The sequence below is a fragment of the Pochonia chlamydosporia genome, chromosome 2 (genome assembly GCF_001653235.2).
Source record: "Pochonia chlamydosporia 170 chromosome 2, whole genome shotgun sequence".
Lineage (NCBI taxonomy): Eukaryota > Fungi > Ascomycota > Sordariomycetes > Hypocreales > Clavicipitaceae > Pochonia > Pochonia chlamydosporia.
Window position 1 is genome coordinate 315626 of NC_035791.1, and position 16208 is coordinate 331833.

Sequence of the window (16208 nt, forward strand, 5' to 3'; positions counted from 1 at the left end):
ATCCCAAGGATTGTTACAGATTGGGTAGGTCGCTTCGTAACGCAGTGCGACATTACTTTACAGTCTCATTGAGGAGCCCACGTTTTCTAAACGCTTCGTGGAATCTTCAATGTGAAGACCTATGATGCGTTCTAACCTGGGGTGAACTGTTCCCCAGAGAATAACCATCTACCTCACGTTCCGATGTGAGATCGACCTTCAATTTTTGGTACGATACACGGCACTTACTTGCGGTATTGTAGGAACTTATCACCCTGCGCCGATAATGACTTGCATCACGTCGATCAAGGCGCCCTAATCAGCCACCCTGCGGGTTAAGCCTGTGGTGTGTTCTTGCGCCCACGTGGGCAACTCATCGGCTGAGAATTGCAAGTGAAGCAGAGACGATCCCGGGCATCTAAATGCACGACGATCGATGCTCGGTATTTCCATTAGGATTGGTCTATCAGTCGGTAGTCGGGAAATAATTAAGGTGTGGTAACTGCGCCAGCCACTACCATGCCACGATGCCTGACACGTGTGATATAACCGTCCTTGTCCGACCTCCTTTGCCAGCAAGACAGACTTGTGCAAAGATCACACAGTACAGTACTTGAAATTGTGGTTCCATCGGAGGGTTAGTCTACCTACCCATGTTGGACTTGTTGGACTTGTACGGTGAAGCGCTTTGGCCATGGAGCTACCTTGAGCGGATGTGCAGTTGCAGTTGCATTTGCCTCCTCGTGATGGCGGAAATGCTGCAGATTGGATCATTGATGTCTTGATAAGTTGCAGTCCACAAAGAAGAGACCAATAGGGTTGATACAACATCGCACAGGCCGTTCAACAAGAGAAAGACCGATCCGCAGGATTTCGCGAGCTTCAACTTCGCCAAGTTTATCCTCGTCTGATAGGTTTTCGATGAAGCTCGCAGGATGTCGCTGAATGCGCTATGTGACCTAAGCTGTTCCCTCATGCAGGCAATCCGTCCGAGTGACTCTCGGCAATCGCGTTATTTTTGAGTTGTTAGTTTGGTGGTTTTCGTGTATATAAGTTTCTGTGTATTATGGCATTGTACTATTGTGATGCATATTAATCCTAAAGTATTGCAATAACTATCCGGTATAGCACCTACTGTGTAGGTCCTGCATATATGCTTTAAGTCTGCCGACATCTTCCGTATTATCGGACTCTGTTTATCTAGCTCATGTCATCATGGCTCGGCTTCGATATCTGCAAACTGCCATTTTGAGCTTATTGCTCCTTCAAGCAGGCCAGATTGACTCTGCCGTTGTTCCTAGAGAACCAGCAACACAACCAGGATTTTTCAGTGTAAGATCGACAAACCCATTGGAGTTCAAGTACAGCACTTCAGAGCCGGATTCCCAGAACTGGATTGGCGTCTACCATCCTTCCGGCGGCGGACCTGACAATGGTGTCAAGGCCGAGGATTCCCTGAAATGGAGCTATGCAACACAGGCAGACGGCGTTCTTCAACTTTCGACCGATGGTCTTGCTACAGGATCTTATAAGGCTTACTTCCTCGCCAAAAATGGCTACAAGTGGCTTTCAGAGCCAGTCTACTTCGCTCTCGGTGAAAATATGCCGGGCACTCTTAGTCTTGCGTCAACAAAGCCACTCAAGTTTGATTACAAAACCTCAAAATCAGGGTCAAAGAACTGGATTGGTCTTTATTTTGCGTCAGCCGGTGGGCCAGAGAACGGCGTCTTTGATCAGCCGTCCATTCGATGGTCATATGCCCCTGGAGCGCACGGCTCCGTTGAATTCGACAATGATGGACTCGGCTCCGGTCAATACAAGGCATACTTTCTCGCAGATGACAAGTATGAATCACTTTCTGCACCAGTTCAATTTGCCTTGGGAGACGCAGGCAAGTTGCCCGGCTCCGTGAGCGCAGACTATAGCAGAGCACCTCTGAATATCAAGTACACAACCACACAGTCCAATGACAAGAACTGGATCGGATTGTACCATGCTGATGGAGGCGGCCCTGAGAATCAAGTCCAGGATCAGCCGGCTTTGACTTGGAACTGGGCTCCCAAGTCCATCGGCGAGATCACTTTGTCGATAAAGGCGCTCAATCCTGGGGCATACAAGGTCTTTTTTCTTGCCAATGGCGGGTACAAATGGGTATCCGAGCCTGTCGTTGTACGGGTACGAAATTCAGCACCATTCAGCTTCATTGTCAATTCAATTACGACCAAGAACGCTCGTCAGGGTGATAGGTTTGAGGCAAGCCTGGAGAATCTCGTCAGTCAGCCTGGCGATGTTGATACCAAGTTTACAGTGACTCGTGGGGGAGACTGGGCCACAATCAGTCCTTCTGGTGTGATCAGTGGTACACCGCCACCTGGAGCAAAGGATACTACACTTCAAGTTGAAGCAAAGAACGCGAATGGCGCTATTGCATCGGTTGCAGTACGCATTCCCGTTAAACCTGCCGGTTCGTCGCTGGTTGACCAGTTAAGGGTTCTGACGTTCAACCTTTGGCATGGGGGTACGCAGGTTACCAATTACCATGAGAAACAGGTACGCTTCTTGGTAGATAAGGATGTGGACATTGCCGGATTCCAGGAGAGTACTGGTGGCCACGGGACTCGTCTTGCTCGAGCCCTCGGCTGGTACTCGTGGCAGGGGCCTGATGTTTCCATAATAAGTCGGTATCCCATCACTCAAGTCTTCTCAGCAACGTCCATGTCGGGATCAGTCAAGATTTCCTTGGATGGCTCCCGGAGCGAGATTGTCGTCTGGAATGCCCACCTTGGCTATGACCCTTATGGTCCATACGATTTCTGCTTCGACAGGATGAGCGTGAGCCGCGTAATGGAGCGGGAGGCACAATCGGGACGCACTCCCCAAATTCAAGAGATCACTCAAAAAATGGGGGACCATCTGTCAAATGCCGGCAATGTGCCCGTTTTTCTTCTGGGAGATTTTAACGCCCCGTCTCATTTGGACTGGACGGGCGCCACCAAGAGCCAGCATTGTAACGTTGGTGATGTTCCATGGCCCACGTCCAAGTATCCAACCGACGCTGGGCTAATCGACTCATTCCGCGTGGCGTATTCTGATCCAGGGGCAAATCCAGGTATTACTTGGTCACCTATCTACCTCAATAACAACGGCAGAGCAGAACCATTGGATCGAATCGACTTTGTCTACCACAAGGGTCGCAAACTAAGCGTGCAAGGCTCCGAGGCACTTGTGGTAGGCAACCCAACGCCCGAGCCAAATCACGGCAATAATGAATGGACATCAGATCACAAGGCGGTGTTGACAACCTACAGGATAACTTTGTAGGATTGTCGAATAGTATGCAGATTAGACGGCGGCGGTGGAAGTGGTGAAGCTCTGCGCAAGATGAAGTATTCAACTACTACAAAAGACGAAGGCGAGTACGGTTCGGAATTGATTACTATCTACAATAAATGGTTCAATAATCACCATTCGTACACCCTGTTTCTGTAAAAGCCCAAAGTGCCAAATGGTGCAAATAGTACTAGTTGGCGAATAAGTTACCAGATCTAACTGCCGTGGGTGCAGCTCGTCACGGCATATAGCATCATGCTGTAACTATCCACATCTTCCAACCAACGATCTACTCGGTTGCGCCGGTCGAGGATTGCAGATTCGTCCGCTTCCTCAGGCATGGGCCAAAGTTCATCGATACGAAGCTGCCCAGTGGGCCAGTCAGCCAGATGTAAGCTATACGAGGTTTCCCAGAGCTCCCGTGTATCCGCCTCCCAGAGATCTTTCGACGCCGGAGCCGGAAGTCCTTGTAGTTCAGTACCGAGATATGTTGGAAGGCCGTCGATGGATGACAAGACACCATCGAAAAGGTACATTGTGAACAAAGTTCGTCGTTTGGCTTCAGCGATTATCCAGGCCTCCCAACTCGGTCGCACGCGTTGTAGCTCTTCATTACACACAAGCCCCTGCCGGCAGCTCAATCCTGCGAGGTCCTGGAGGTTCATCATTGCTTCCCTAACACTGCCATGTGAACCTTGGCCAAGCTTGTAGAACAGTGACATTGCGTAGATCAGAAAGGCTTGAAATGCGGCGAGCATCACGAGGTTATCACAGTTGGTACGATTCGTATAGAGGCTCGCCATTTCCCTGCGAAGAAGATCGGCAACAGTGCTCTCGCTGCCTGGCACCGGTCTCTCGCACATTCGAACCAGACTGAGGCAAGTTGACAAAGGTGGCATTGTTGAAAGGGCACGAACCTGCGATTTGTGTATGAATGAGGGTACGGTTCGCCCTCTACTAGCAACTGAGACAAAAGAATTGAGAGTATTGCTAATGAAGGTTGTAATCACCGCCGGATACTGTTTAGGTCGCTGGCCAGAGACTGGGACAAAAGCGTTCAGCCATCGATTCTGAATGTCATCCACATTTATTGGACAACGAAGGCTGACATGGCCAAAGTCCAATGTCTCGAGCTTCGCATATTTGCTGGAAGACTTTCTCTCGCCGGCAAATGAGACATGAGTATCTGCAGTCTCGTTCCATTTACTTGTAGAGCCGGTATTTGCACTGAGGCTGGGGTAGACGCAGCGTATACCCCGAGTTGCGCATCTAGAGCATTGCTCAAACCCTCTGTCACACTTTGCTTTGGCAGCGGCGCAGTTTTCGCACACCTTTTGACGTGAAGTAGAGTATCGGGAGCCACTTTTCATACCTTCGTAGCTAGCGCAAGTGGTGTGCGGTGCTTTGGGGTCCGGTGTGAGGGAAGACTCGTGATGGAAGAGTCCAACTCTGGTGCTTGTTGAAGTGGAAAGCCTTGAGTGTAGCCATACAAACTTAGCACCTTGGGCAAGCCTCTGAGTTCCATTGACGCTGTGAATATGCTTGGTCTGTGGCTGAACCCATTTGCGGTTTAGTCTGGTCTGCTGTCTTTGAACCTGGTAGACCTGCTGGCCAACCTCCGCTCTGGTCGAGTTCCACAAGCATATTGCTCATATTCTTGGCATGATGGGGCACGGGCAAGATGAGGCCACCCTGAGGACAGCGGAATCCGCCCAAACAATACTGGCATTGACTTACAATACATGATGCCTGAAGAACTACCCGGCAGGCTACGTTCCAGAACAGTTAGCTCCTTCTGACATGTTCACAATGCAGCTGCATCTTCAAGCTGAAGACACCAGGGTGTCGATAGTTTTGCTTCACAGGAAATACTAGCACCCTTGATAGATTTAGCTGTGATCAGGTGAGTTCGTAATGTATGAGACGTGGGCCGTTGTGGACATCTTTATATTGACATAGACTAATGATTCTACGCGAGACGCCACTTCCCAGCACCACCAGATAGCTTTTCCACAGACGATTTGCAGCTTCCTAATATGAAAAAGGGCCCCACAATGAACGTCGTTATGCTTCTTCTTTAATAAAGACGTAAGAGAAAATAAAAAACATCAGCGGGGGTTCTCAACTCGTGATGAATCATAACTTGCTCTTTACATCGTATGAACAGTCGCTACCCCGTGTATCAATTGCGTCCCGTACTTGCGATGGAATTTTTCACAGGCGAGAGGTTCGCTTCACGAGCACGGCATCTGCTCAACAAGCATCATGTTCCAGGACTTGCCGCCGCCATTGTCCAAGGCGACAGGATTGAGACAGCAGCATACGGGAAATCATGCATCAATCCACCTCGCGATTGCACGCCGGAGACTCTTTTTGATGCAGCTTCGACTTCAAAGAGTATGACGGCAGCTGCTGTCAGTCTTCTTGTCGATGAAAATGACAAATATCGAGGCATACAGTGGGATACTCCTATGTCAACACTTCTACGAGATGATTTTGTGCTTGCAAGTGAGGCTGAGACTGCGACTGTAACTGTAGAAGACATTCTCAGCCACAGAAGTGGAATGGCACCGTAAGGAAACCCGTTGGGAATGTGTCCAACACTCGAGACAAAAAGATATAGACAAGTTAACATCTCCTAGACACGATTTTTCGTACATGAGCCCAAGGGCTGCTCGGCCCGATGATGCCAAGTCTGTGACGCGAAATCTGAGAAACCTAGACACAGCCGCTCCGGTCCGCTCCAAGTACATGTATTGTAATATGATGTTTACAGCAGCTGCGTATCTCGTGGAGGAATTGAGCGGCACTAAGTTCGCTGACTTCCTCCATGACCGGTTTTTCCAGCCTTTGGGAATGACTTTGACCAACCTTCAACCCTTCAGGGCCCGACAAAAAGGGCTCAGCGAGTTGATTGCTACTGGATACACGTGGGATGAGAGACTCTCAGCGTATACAGAGATTCAGTGCCTGGATTGTCCTGAAGCACAAGGCGCAGGCTCCATCATTACTTGCGCAGCAGATTATATCAAATGGATCAAGGCACTCGTGAACCAGGAGAAGCCCATCAGCGAAGCTGCATACCGCGATTTGCTGCGTCAGCGTACGCTGATGAATCCGGACGCCGAAAATCTTTCTCCCCGCACGTCGCCAGATGTTTACGCTGCTGGACTGATTACATATTACTACCGCGGCTTTCTCGTGGTATGCCACCCTGGCGGCGTTCCTGGCTTTGGTTCACATATCTTCTTTCTTCCCGAGTTCAAGTTTGGCGGCGTCATCTTCACAAACTCGCTCGACGGACAACGTGTCGCCATCACTCTTGCGTCTGAATTAATTGATGAACTTCTCAATGTACCAGCTGTTGAGAGATTCGATGGGGGTAAGGCTGGCTCGCTGGCACAGGAAGACTCAGGGGAGGCTGAAGAGCCGCCGGCTCGATGCCAATCTCAATCAGTACCTACTGAGCGGCAGAGACAGGTCTTCCCACTGACAGCATACATTGGGACATTTACTAATGTTGGATATCACACTTTGGAAGTAGTTATTCGACATAACAAACTGTACATTGATGCATCGGATCGATCAATGGGTTTCACGCTGGAATTCGAGCATGTCAGCGAGCAGCGGAAGTATGCGGCTAGGATGAAGCTTTGCGATGAGCTCGGAGGTATCAAAGGGGGTCTGATCAATGCCGAATTTCGACTGGAAAAAGAAAGATTTATGATGGGGCTAGATCTAGAGCCAAACTTGGGTCGACTAATCTGGTTTGAGAGGATCACGGGTGGTTTGCCGGTCGATGAACTGCGTGAGATTTGGCAAAGCCAACATGTCGCCTAATGCCATTATCGAGTCATATAATACTGCAGCTTGGCGGGAGTTTTTGGCTTCGTTTCCTGCTCCGAGCACACCAAATAAACAGTCAACATTGCAAACGAGGTGAACAAATTGTTGAGCATTCTAGTTTCTCGAAATTGGGCACCCGGAACGAACTAGTATTAATAATGGAACGGCAAAAAGCATAACGCCCAAACCTCATTGGATTTCATAGATACAATTATATTCTCATACTTCCAATGTCGTCATGTCTGATTCTGGGCATATGTAGCACAATTCAGTCAATGTAACAATCGGCAATAGCCCCGCTAAGCATCTGAACAGTTTACGGGAGCAAACGTTTCCCGGGAGTCCTCTATCTCCTTGGTTATTTTGTCTCCTTCTCGTTGAACAATTCCTCTGAAATTCTTTGGCACTTTGGAGACGACGGCGGTAATAAGACCAACGCTGAGAGGGGTACCCTTGTCCAGGAAGTCATGTATTGTCGCGCAGTGTTTATGCCGCTGGATGATGGTCTTCTTTTCCTTGAGCTGGATTGCCAGAGCTCTGCTCCTATCTTGAAGATCCCTGGCAGGGCTTATCAAGGAGAGACATTCCGCCGCGGTCAGTGGAGTCATTCCGTTCACAGTCGTTGTCCCAGACTGAATGGTGGAGAGAAAGTCAGAGGCGGCCGCTCTCAGGGGCGCTATATCGCCATGGTATTCCCTAACGGCAGCTTCAACTACGTTGAAACTAGTATTTACGGCTGTGAGGACCGATATGGCTGTAGGGAGATCATGTTCTAAGGGAATAGGGGTGAATCCTCCGAGCCTTGTTGGTGGAGGGGTTGCAACGGCGCCATAAACTCCGCCAGCCAAGTAAAGAAGAGAAGCCGCGAGGCAGAATTTCATAATGACGTTTATCTTTGATTCCCTAGGGGAAACGTGTCTATTGAGAATAGTCCGTGGGTATTTCAATAAAAGCCTTGTGGAGGAGATGCGATGATTTTTGTAGATGTCTGGACAGTAGAGGCCGTAGATATATGTTGCGGCGTGAGCAAAAGGGAATCCAGCTCCCTACACGCACCCAATCGCCGGGTCATACCGGAAGACGGAACAAAATGAATTTCAAATCATCTATACTCCAAAAGAGTAAGTTGTCTTGTTGTCGTGACATGACGTGGCAATATGTAGTTATTATAAGGTTATTGGAGATGCCCCATTCGGCTGTGATCCCGTCAATGAGTTGCAGCAGCATCCACGCCGAGTGTCATTGAGATCTGCACTCTCTTCCGCATATAGAAGGTAAAGCAAAATATTGCAGTTTCGAAAGACATTCCTGATAAATTGTCAGCTCATATTCACCACCACAAGGATCTTGACTAACCGGGCGGCGTGTGACTATGCACATGAAGGGGTGCAAGCAATAACAACCTACCCGAACTAGATACCACCGCAGCCGAAAAGTCACATACACCGTTTCGTTGTTGGCTGGTCGAACTTAGTCGTACGAGACCTCCCTGTAGTCACTTGGCACACTCAGTGACTATGGCTACGTCCCTCAAGCTGTATCGCTTGACAGTTCCCAATTATGGCAACGGAGGATGAACTTTTACGCTGGGAAATGACATATCATGTGGGTGGAAGGAGTTTTGAGTGCAGTGAACCGTCTATTCGCATGACCAAAGCCCGCATGTAACCCTGTGTGTCCCTTCTCCAACTCCCACGCAGGTTATAAGCCCCCGAAAGTAAAAATAGTCCTAGAATCAGGCCAATGTAGAAAGCAGTCGTACAAAGTGCTAAAATCTTGATGCCCCGTTGAAAGACGTATTACAAGAGGAACTGGTGCATCTTTTGTACAGTAGTCATGCCATAGTATAACGGTACTTATGCATCCAACGCTGAGGTCCTCTATTTTTCTGTCCTTGGTATTTAGTTTCCCTCTACTGGCACAGATGCCGTTATTTAGTAAACGGTTCACATGCACTGCGCCTAGCCACGGTAAGGCACCTTGAACTACTTCGCCACTTGTCACTGCCTCTATGAATACAACCGAATGTCACGACGAGGTCTTGAATGCCACGGTTCTCGGAATGGATCGCCCTAAGCCGAATGGTAGCCAAGGCCAACTCCCCTATCTCTGATCACAGCAATCTCACCCGCGCTGGACCTGCGTGTTTTATTGATCACAGTGTTGTCACCATCCGGCGCGGGCGCAATGAAACGAGACATTATTGAAGCATAGTACATGCGTTTTTTACAGGTATGGTACCTGTACACCAATTAACCACTAGTGAACTTGACAAATTTGCCGTATAGAAGCAAGGCCACTCTCTTGCCTGGCAGCATACGCTATGAAGAGTCGTATTGATTCCGACTTTCCACGCAGAGCATGGCATGGCATCAGTGAATCTTCTGTCAAGTCAAAGACTCGGCACGCTACCGTGCAGCAATCAAGTGTCCTGTATGGCAGTGTAATATTTTCCACCGGCTCGCGCGGCAACATTCAAGCGTAGGCTAAAGCCGTTACTGTATATTTAATACTGTCTGGTACCTTTCTATACGCGTGCGAACGCCCAAACGGAAGAGGAAAGGCGGTTTAGATGCAACAGTGCTAAAACAAATAATAATACTATAACACAGCAACAATAAAAGGCATAGAGGCCACAGTACGACAGACTTTCGCATTTAGGTGTGCTTGCTATTTAAAGCCTAGCTGGTGCCTTGGAAGCGGGTGATTCTTCCACCAAGGGTTAATGCTTGGCATCGATAGGCGACGTGATCCGGGTCCTCCTGTGGACATAGTCCAAAGCACGGACATGAGAAACAATAGTAAGCTATTTGCTAGTTAATGAGGTGCCATGGATGCTTCCCCATAGATTTATAGTCCCGTCTCCATCCAAAATTATTGTCATGCGGTGGCTCTGCTATTGTTCTATGCTCGGGCTCCAACAATAGCGTACCTGGCCAAAGGTTCGGTTTATTGCCATTGCTGGGGGCTCGTCACCCCCGGGCAATCTGCATTAGACGATTTAATACAGTACTGTACCGGTGCAGTAGGTGTTGAGCTGGCCATGGTAGTTGCGGAAATCCACTAAAATGTCTATCTTGATGCAAACACGAGACTCTGCCGTACCTACACCATGAAGTGATTCCTACAATAAAGTACTATGCTCAGTTTTGTCCGCTTCTGTATTAATATTTTCCGCCCAGAAGTTTGAGAAGCAATGCTTAATCTGTAATGCCCGTAGTGAAGCTGGGATCCAGTTCTCGACATTTATTGACTTATTACATGACCTTGTTGGTATGGCGTTATTATTCCCAGTAGATCAACAACCCCGTTTGGGTCCGTGGCCACCTGGTACTAGACACGTTAGTTATGTATCAGTCAATTCGATGCAAAGTGACATATACCCAACCAGGGCCAGTCGGAGGGCCACGTTGCTGACCTCTTTCCTCAATATCGAAACAGCTGAGCTCTTCCTGTTGGTTGCCAAAACTATCTCTCCGGGTGTGCAGACTTTGTAGCCAATGGGATAATAGAGCTCCATAGCCGAGGAATAAAGCGCAAGAAGGATTTAACGCATTCAAGAATCCTGCAAAGGTATATTATTTACAGTCTGGTACATGCAAGTACCTCATGGCGTTGAATCACTAGCTTTTGCGAGGTACTGTAAGTGGCTTACAGTAAATCTTGTGCTTATGCGTCAAGCACGCATTCACAGCTCCATATCCCGATGAAACGACTTATTAGATATGAGACGTCATATTCGTTTACTTCCCAGACTCTCTGGTACTAACACACGGCCCTCACAGCCTCAACTTCTCCTCAACACACGATTCTCTCCTCGTCACGACCATCGCCAAATCTACGTTTCACCATGTCGATATCACCACAAATCACGCTGGCCATGGCCATTTCACCCACTAGCATGATACTTGTATCGGCACTAGCTGTTGTCGCATACTCGATATTGCTGGCTGTGTACCGCCTCTACTTTCACCCCCTCAGACACATCCCGGGGCCCAAACTGGCCGCGGTCACTAGCTGGTACGAGTTCTACTACGACGTGATCGGGCAAGGGACGTTTTGCTGGGAGATAAAACGGATGCATGATGCATATGGTAAAAAGCCCTATCCACTGGCCTCAGCCAGGTTGATTGAGAGACTTGTGCCCGCTTCGTGACAACAGTCAGCCAACATCTATTCTGCTCACACTAGGTCCCATTGTTCGCATCAACCCTCATGAGGTCCACATCCTCGACACAAGTTTTTACGATGAGATATACGCACCAGCTTCCAAAAAGCGAGACAAATACGCGGCTTGGGTCGTGTTCCTAGGCGTACCGACTGGTGTTTTTGCGACCTGTTCTCATGACCACCACCGCATTCGGCGAAAAGCCTTGAACGTGTCATTCTCCAAGAAGGCTATTTACGAAATTGAGGATTTGATTCAAGGAAAAATTAACACTTTATGTGGTCGCTTTAGGGATATTGCACACAGTAAGAAGGTTGTACGCCTTGATGCCGCATTCTTCGCCCTTGCAAACGACGTCGTCACGGAGTATAGCTTCGGCGAAAGCTACAGCTGTCTCACCAAAGATGACTTCCAACAACACTTTAAAGATGTTCTTTTGAGTGGCGTAGAAGCAGCCGCCTTTATCAGACAGTTTCCTTGGGTCGTTGGCATTGTGAGATGCATCCCCCTCTTTATATTGTCGCGAATAAGCAGCACATTTGCTGGTCTCTTGAATTGGGAGGCCATCGTCCACAAGAGGGTCGAGACGTTGGTCAAGGCGAAATCGGACAACAAATCAAGCATGGGATCATCAGTTTTCACAACCTTGCTTAGCAGTGACTTGCCTATCGAAGAAAAGTCTTATCAGCGACTAATTGATGAAGGCAAATCACTCATGGGTGCGGGCAGTGAGACAACGTCATGGACGCTAACGTTGCTCGTGTGGTACGTGATGCGAGACCCAGACATACTTGCCAGCTTAAGATACGATTTACGGGATATGCCCTCTGGGTCGGGTGAGGCGTCTCTGCTGAAATGGCTCGAGCAGAGGAAGTATCTCGTATGTTCAACGCACCTACCCTTTGCCCCAAGATTCGTATTGGCACGTTCTGATTGAAGACCTCTTAGACCGCCGTGGTTAATGAAGCCCTGCGACTAAATCATGGCGCTGTCGGTCGCCTGCCACGCATTTCCCACGATCCAATGCATTATGGCACCTGGGTTATTCCTTCAGGGGTAAGTCCCTTAACAAGGGCCAGTTATTCAAATCGGCACAGAAAACTAACATCCGCAAACAGACTCCAGTAAGTTCATCAAACTACTGGGTTCACATGGATGAGGCTATTTTCCCGAACCCTGAAAAGTTCTCTCCCGAGAGATGGCTTGAGGCCGAGAGGGATGGTTTCCCTCTGCAGAAGTACATGGTATCATTTTCGAAGGGCAGCCGCCAGTGTGTAGGCCAAACGTAAGCTTCATCTATTTTGAATCGACTCCAAATCATTATCCGAGCAAAAGCTAATCAGCTAATTTAGTCTAGCAACGGCCGAATTATACTTGACAGTGGCCGCAGTGGTCACCGGCTTTGATGTTGAGTTTACCAACACCACAGAGCGAGACATCTTACCAGCTCGAGACTGCTTCATCCCAAGGCCTGCCATTGATTCAACAGGAGTTTTTGCTAAGATATTTGATCGCAGACGCACAGAATGATGCAGGGATAGTTGACAGCGAATATTGGACAATGTTCTCTGATAAGCGGTGGCGTCAAACGCCCATGTACACGTAAAGGACTGTATTATTATTGCTCTGTGCTGAGGCATCTTTCGTACACAACTACACGTACCCATAATGGAAGTATAATGAAGACTTTGAGAAGCAGAAATTCCCCGAAATAACTATGATGAGCGAGTACCGAGCGAGTCCTTGGAGGACAACATCAGTCACCAGCTGGGCATGGCCATCATCTGCACTTTTGCGGCCGGAGCCTTAAGGGTGTATTAAGATTCATTTAAAATATACTATTTAGGCGCTTTAACACCATGTACAATGATGATTGCGTCAATTGTGTGGTACGCAATGTACGGCAGAGCCATACTCAGACGTCCATAGGCAATTGCAAACTGATACACCTCGTCTGTGATTCCCCCCTTGACACCAAGGTACTCGCCGACTTTTTTGAAAAGCGCGTCGGATTTTTCATCAAATCTTCGACCCCAGCCCGGCTTCTTATTGGGATCCCGGAGTTCGATATGCCATAAATGGTGAAGCTGTCTCACGAGATCACCAAGCTCGCCCTTGACACCCAGGGATTTGTTCAGCTTCGGCGACTCCTGGCGGTTCTCAATCATTTCAAAGTAGCTGTCGTAGAAGCCATTATATTGCGAGTCTGGGAGAGGGGTCTGGTCTATACCGCGGTGCAGAGCATCGATGAGCAGCTCATTGAGGCCGGCCTCGGTGATCTGGTGCTTGGCATGCTCGTAAATTTCCCACGTCCAGTCCCAAAACTGGGGGTATTGGTCAATGTATGACTCCATTACTTCGAAAATGCGGCGATGGCGAGCCCGGCAGAAGCTGTAAGGAGGGGACGTCGCCGCAATTCGACCGTCTTCGCGGCCTTCAAACCTTGCACGCTTATGGCCACGGAAGAGCTCACAAAGCATACCAGAGAATACTGTAGACATGGTTTTGATTGCCTGGTCTAGACTCTGGCCATTGGGGTAGAGTAGGCGGAGAACGTTACGCGTTTCTCCTGTCAAGATATCCGTGTGAAGATCCATAACGTCATTCGGGACAGCGGATCCGATGAGCGAGTCCATTCCTGCGTTATCGAGGTAGCTGGCCCCGTCACTGCACATGTATGCAGAGCCGATTGTGTCGAACCCTCGAACTGCCATGAGCAGATAAGGGTCTAGAGGGGTGTTGATGTGAGACCCTCGGGGCGTTGTGAACTCTCTCGAGTTTTCAATCTTGTTCATGGCACTGAGATATGCGAGAGAAATACGCCAGAAAGACCGATCCACCCCGGAGAGTTTGTCGTCCAGGCTAGGGACAGAGGCCCTCGCGTTTTCTTCGAAAGCTCGAAAGCGGTCGCTGTAGACATTCTTGCCCTTGGCCCAATCAACGCCAGTCAGAGCAGAGTACACATAGTTCTCTCGAGAGGAGTCAGATTCCAAACCAAAAGACTGACACATCATGAGGTAGAAGGGAAACTGAGAGATGATTGGAGGGTCACAAACGAGTCCGGTGAGAAGTTTGCCCCAAGGAGAGAAGTGATCGTCTCGAGCAGCATTCGAGGAATGGTACTCGTCCTGAATATCAGACACGTTGCCATTATCTGTGGCTGTCAGCAAGATTTCAGCGCCAATTTCTAAAGTGACCTGGTACGTCAACTCCATGAGGTTCAAATCGTGAAGGCCGGTACTAGTGGCACGTTCCCGTTCAACAGCCTCATGAAACTCATCGGAGAAAGGTCGAACTAGATCCAAGCCAGCATTCGAGGGGCTGTATCTCATAAATGCATCAATCACCCAACTGGCTAGATGAGATGTGAGCGGGTATGGCCCAATTCTACGACCTGGCCTTGAGCTGAAGGTCTTCGCGGGACCCTTACCGTCACCGTCGTCGACCTCTGCATTGTTCCAGTGCCGACTGCTAAAGGGTGCTTGACTGCTGAGACACTTGTCATTGCCTGCATCAAGGGATGGGTTGAGACGTCCCGATTTTAGACAACTCAAAGCACGGCCAGTATATCGCATTTTGCGGGTGTTTATAACACTAGCTGGCTCCATTGCTGGTGGTTTCGATTTGTCGACATAAAGTCTACCGGTAGCGATGAACAATTGGGGATGGTCAAACCACTGCAGAAAACAGAGCGGCATTGGCCAAGGGAATCTTTAAGAGACGCAAGATTTGGTCTGTGCCGTATTGATAAGGTTCTGAAGACGGACAGTGCTGAGGCTGTGAACATGTTCACTACTCTCTGACCAAATATTGAATGTCAATTTAATTCCGGTACAGCACTGTACCGCACAATATTGACACTATCAGATAGTCTACAATAAGCCAGATTCACTACTCCTGTACCAGCACTCCGTACATGTCCTGCTCTTCTCGCCCCATCTCTTCTTTTTCCGTCCCTTGCTTCACAGCACAAAAGTTTGTGGCGGCGTCTCGAGTCGAGTTGGCCTGTGCCTGTCTAATTTTGCCGTTATGCTATGTGTTGCACAATGCGGTAGGTACATTATTATACTGCACAGGACTACAATTGGAAATGCGATTCGCATGATGTCATCAAGCCCGTCCGTGCCAGCCCAGCGGCATGAGGCAATTGCAACCAAACAGCCGAACTTGAAGGCGGCTGTTCGCCACAAGGGTGGCTGACAATAGTTACTTGAAGAGTGTCTGGTGGCACAAGACATGTCTCACACGTTATTGGTCCAAGAATCCGGGCTTAATCTGACCAGGTGAATAAGGAGTCATGAATCTAGTTTTCCAAAAAAAAAAAAAAAAAAAAAAAAAAGGTCCAGTACAGTAGAGCACTGTATGGATAGTATAACAAATATTTTTGTGCTTGCCCGGCGCTACTTTCTTAACACTAATCGAAGCTCTATGAATGTGATTTAGGAACCTCGGCGCCTGACATTATGAGTTACAAGGACTTCTCACGATTCATAGTAATCAGCGCCGATGAGGTGGCACTTACGGGACGGGATTGGAAAGTTACCTGAGTTATCGAGCCCGTTCTGTCGTCTCCCAATATAGAAGCCATATACCCTTTCGTGTTCCAAGGCTTGGAATTTGTCTAAACGTACTGTATTGTGCTTGTGCTGTCCTGTCCTGTGAAGCTCGGTCTCTCCAGCCAGATAGCAGGATGGCTCGTGCTCATTGTGAAAATCAACAATAGGAGCAAACATTGAACAATGCTGGATGGCGATGGACTAATAAACCGATCACGCTAATCCCCATGTTCCAATAATAGTTCTATAAAATCCAGCCATACAGTAAGGTGCAATACTGTACGGCACTATCGATCCACACAGTCGGGGTAAAACAAACGTATCCCATG

The 16208-nt window shown here is 48.6% G+C and overlaps 7 protein-coding genes across 7 annotated transcripts; 3 read left to right on the top strand and 4 right to left on the bottom strand.

The window, feature by feature from the left end:
• Positions 1-576: 576 nt before the first annotated feature.
• VFPPC_11690 (hypothetical protein) lies at positions 577-810 on the bottom strand (the record flags this gene model as incomplete). Its single annotated transcript, XM_018289800.1, has 1 exon — positions 577-810. The coding sequence occupies one exon, from the start codon at positions 808-810 to the stop codon at positions 577-579; it is 234 nt and encodes a 77-aa protein (XP_018146173.1).
• A 384-nt stretch (positions 811-1194) lies between these two features.
• VFPPC_11691 (exonuclease III) lies at positions 1195-3300 on the top strand (the record flags this gene model as incomplete). Its single annotated transcript, XM_018289801.1, has 1 exon — positions 1195-3300. The coding sequence occupies one exon, from the start codon at positions 1195-1197 to the stop codon at positions 3298-3300; it is 2106 nt and encodes a 701-aa protein (XP_018146174.1).
• Positions 3301-3524: 224 nt separating this feature from the next.
• On the bottom strand, positions 3525-4208 carry VFPPC_11692 (C6 finger domain-containing protein; the record flags this gene model as incomplete). The annotated part of the gene is made up of 1 exon (XM_018289802.1): positions 3525-4208. The coding sequence occupies one exon, from the start codon at positions 4206-4208 to the stop codon at positions 3525-3527; it is 684 nt and encodes a 227-aa protein (XP_018146175.1).
• Positions 4209-5513: 1305 nt separating this feature from the next.
• Positions 5514-7149, top strand: VFPPC_11693 (beta-lactamase family protein; the record flags this gene model as incomplete). The annotated part of the gene is made up of 2 exons (XM_018289803.1): positions 5514-5881; positions 5952-7149. 2 exons carry the CDS (start codon positions 5514-5516, stop codon positions 7147-7149), a joined length of 1566 nt encoding a protein of 521 aa, XP_018146176.1.
• Positions 7150-7454: 305 nt separating this feature from the next.
• Positions 7455-8036, bottom strand: VFPPC_11694 (cell wall protein; the record flags this gene model as incomplete). The annotated part of the gene is made up of 1 exon (XM_018289804.1): positions 7455-8036. The coding sequence occupies one exon, from the start codon at positions 8034-8036 to the stop codon at positions 7455-7457; it is 582 nt and encodes a 193-aa protein (XP_018146177.1).
• Positions 8037-11005: 2969 nt separating this feature from the next.
• On the top strand, positions 11006-12853 carry VFPPC_11695 (cytochrome P450; the record flags this gene model as incomplete). The annotated part of the gene is made up of 5 exons (XM_018289805.1): positions 11006-11249; positions 11347-12203; positions 12272-12379; positions 12442-12608; positions 12676-12853. The coding sequence occupies 5 exons, from the start codon at positions 11006-11008 to the stop codon at positions 12851-12853; spliced, it is 1554 nt and encodes a 517-aa protein (XP_018146178.1).
• A 308-nt stretch (positions 12854-13161) lies between these two features.
• On the bottom strand, positions 13162-14931 carry VFPPC_15462 (hypothetical protein; the record flags this gene model as incomplete). The annotated part of the gene is made up of 1 exon (XM_018293215.1): positions 13162-14931. One exon carries the CDS (start codon positions 14929-14931, stop codon positions 13162-13164), a length of 1770 nt encoding a protein of 589 aa, XP_018146179.1.
• Positions 14932-16208: the final 1277 nt, after the last annotated feature.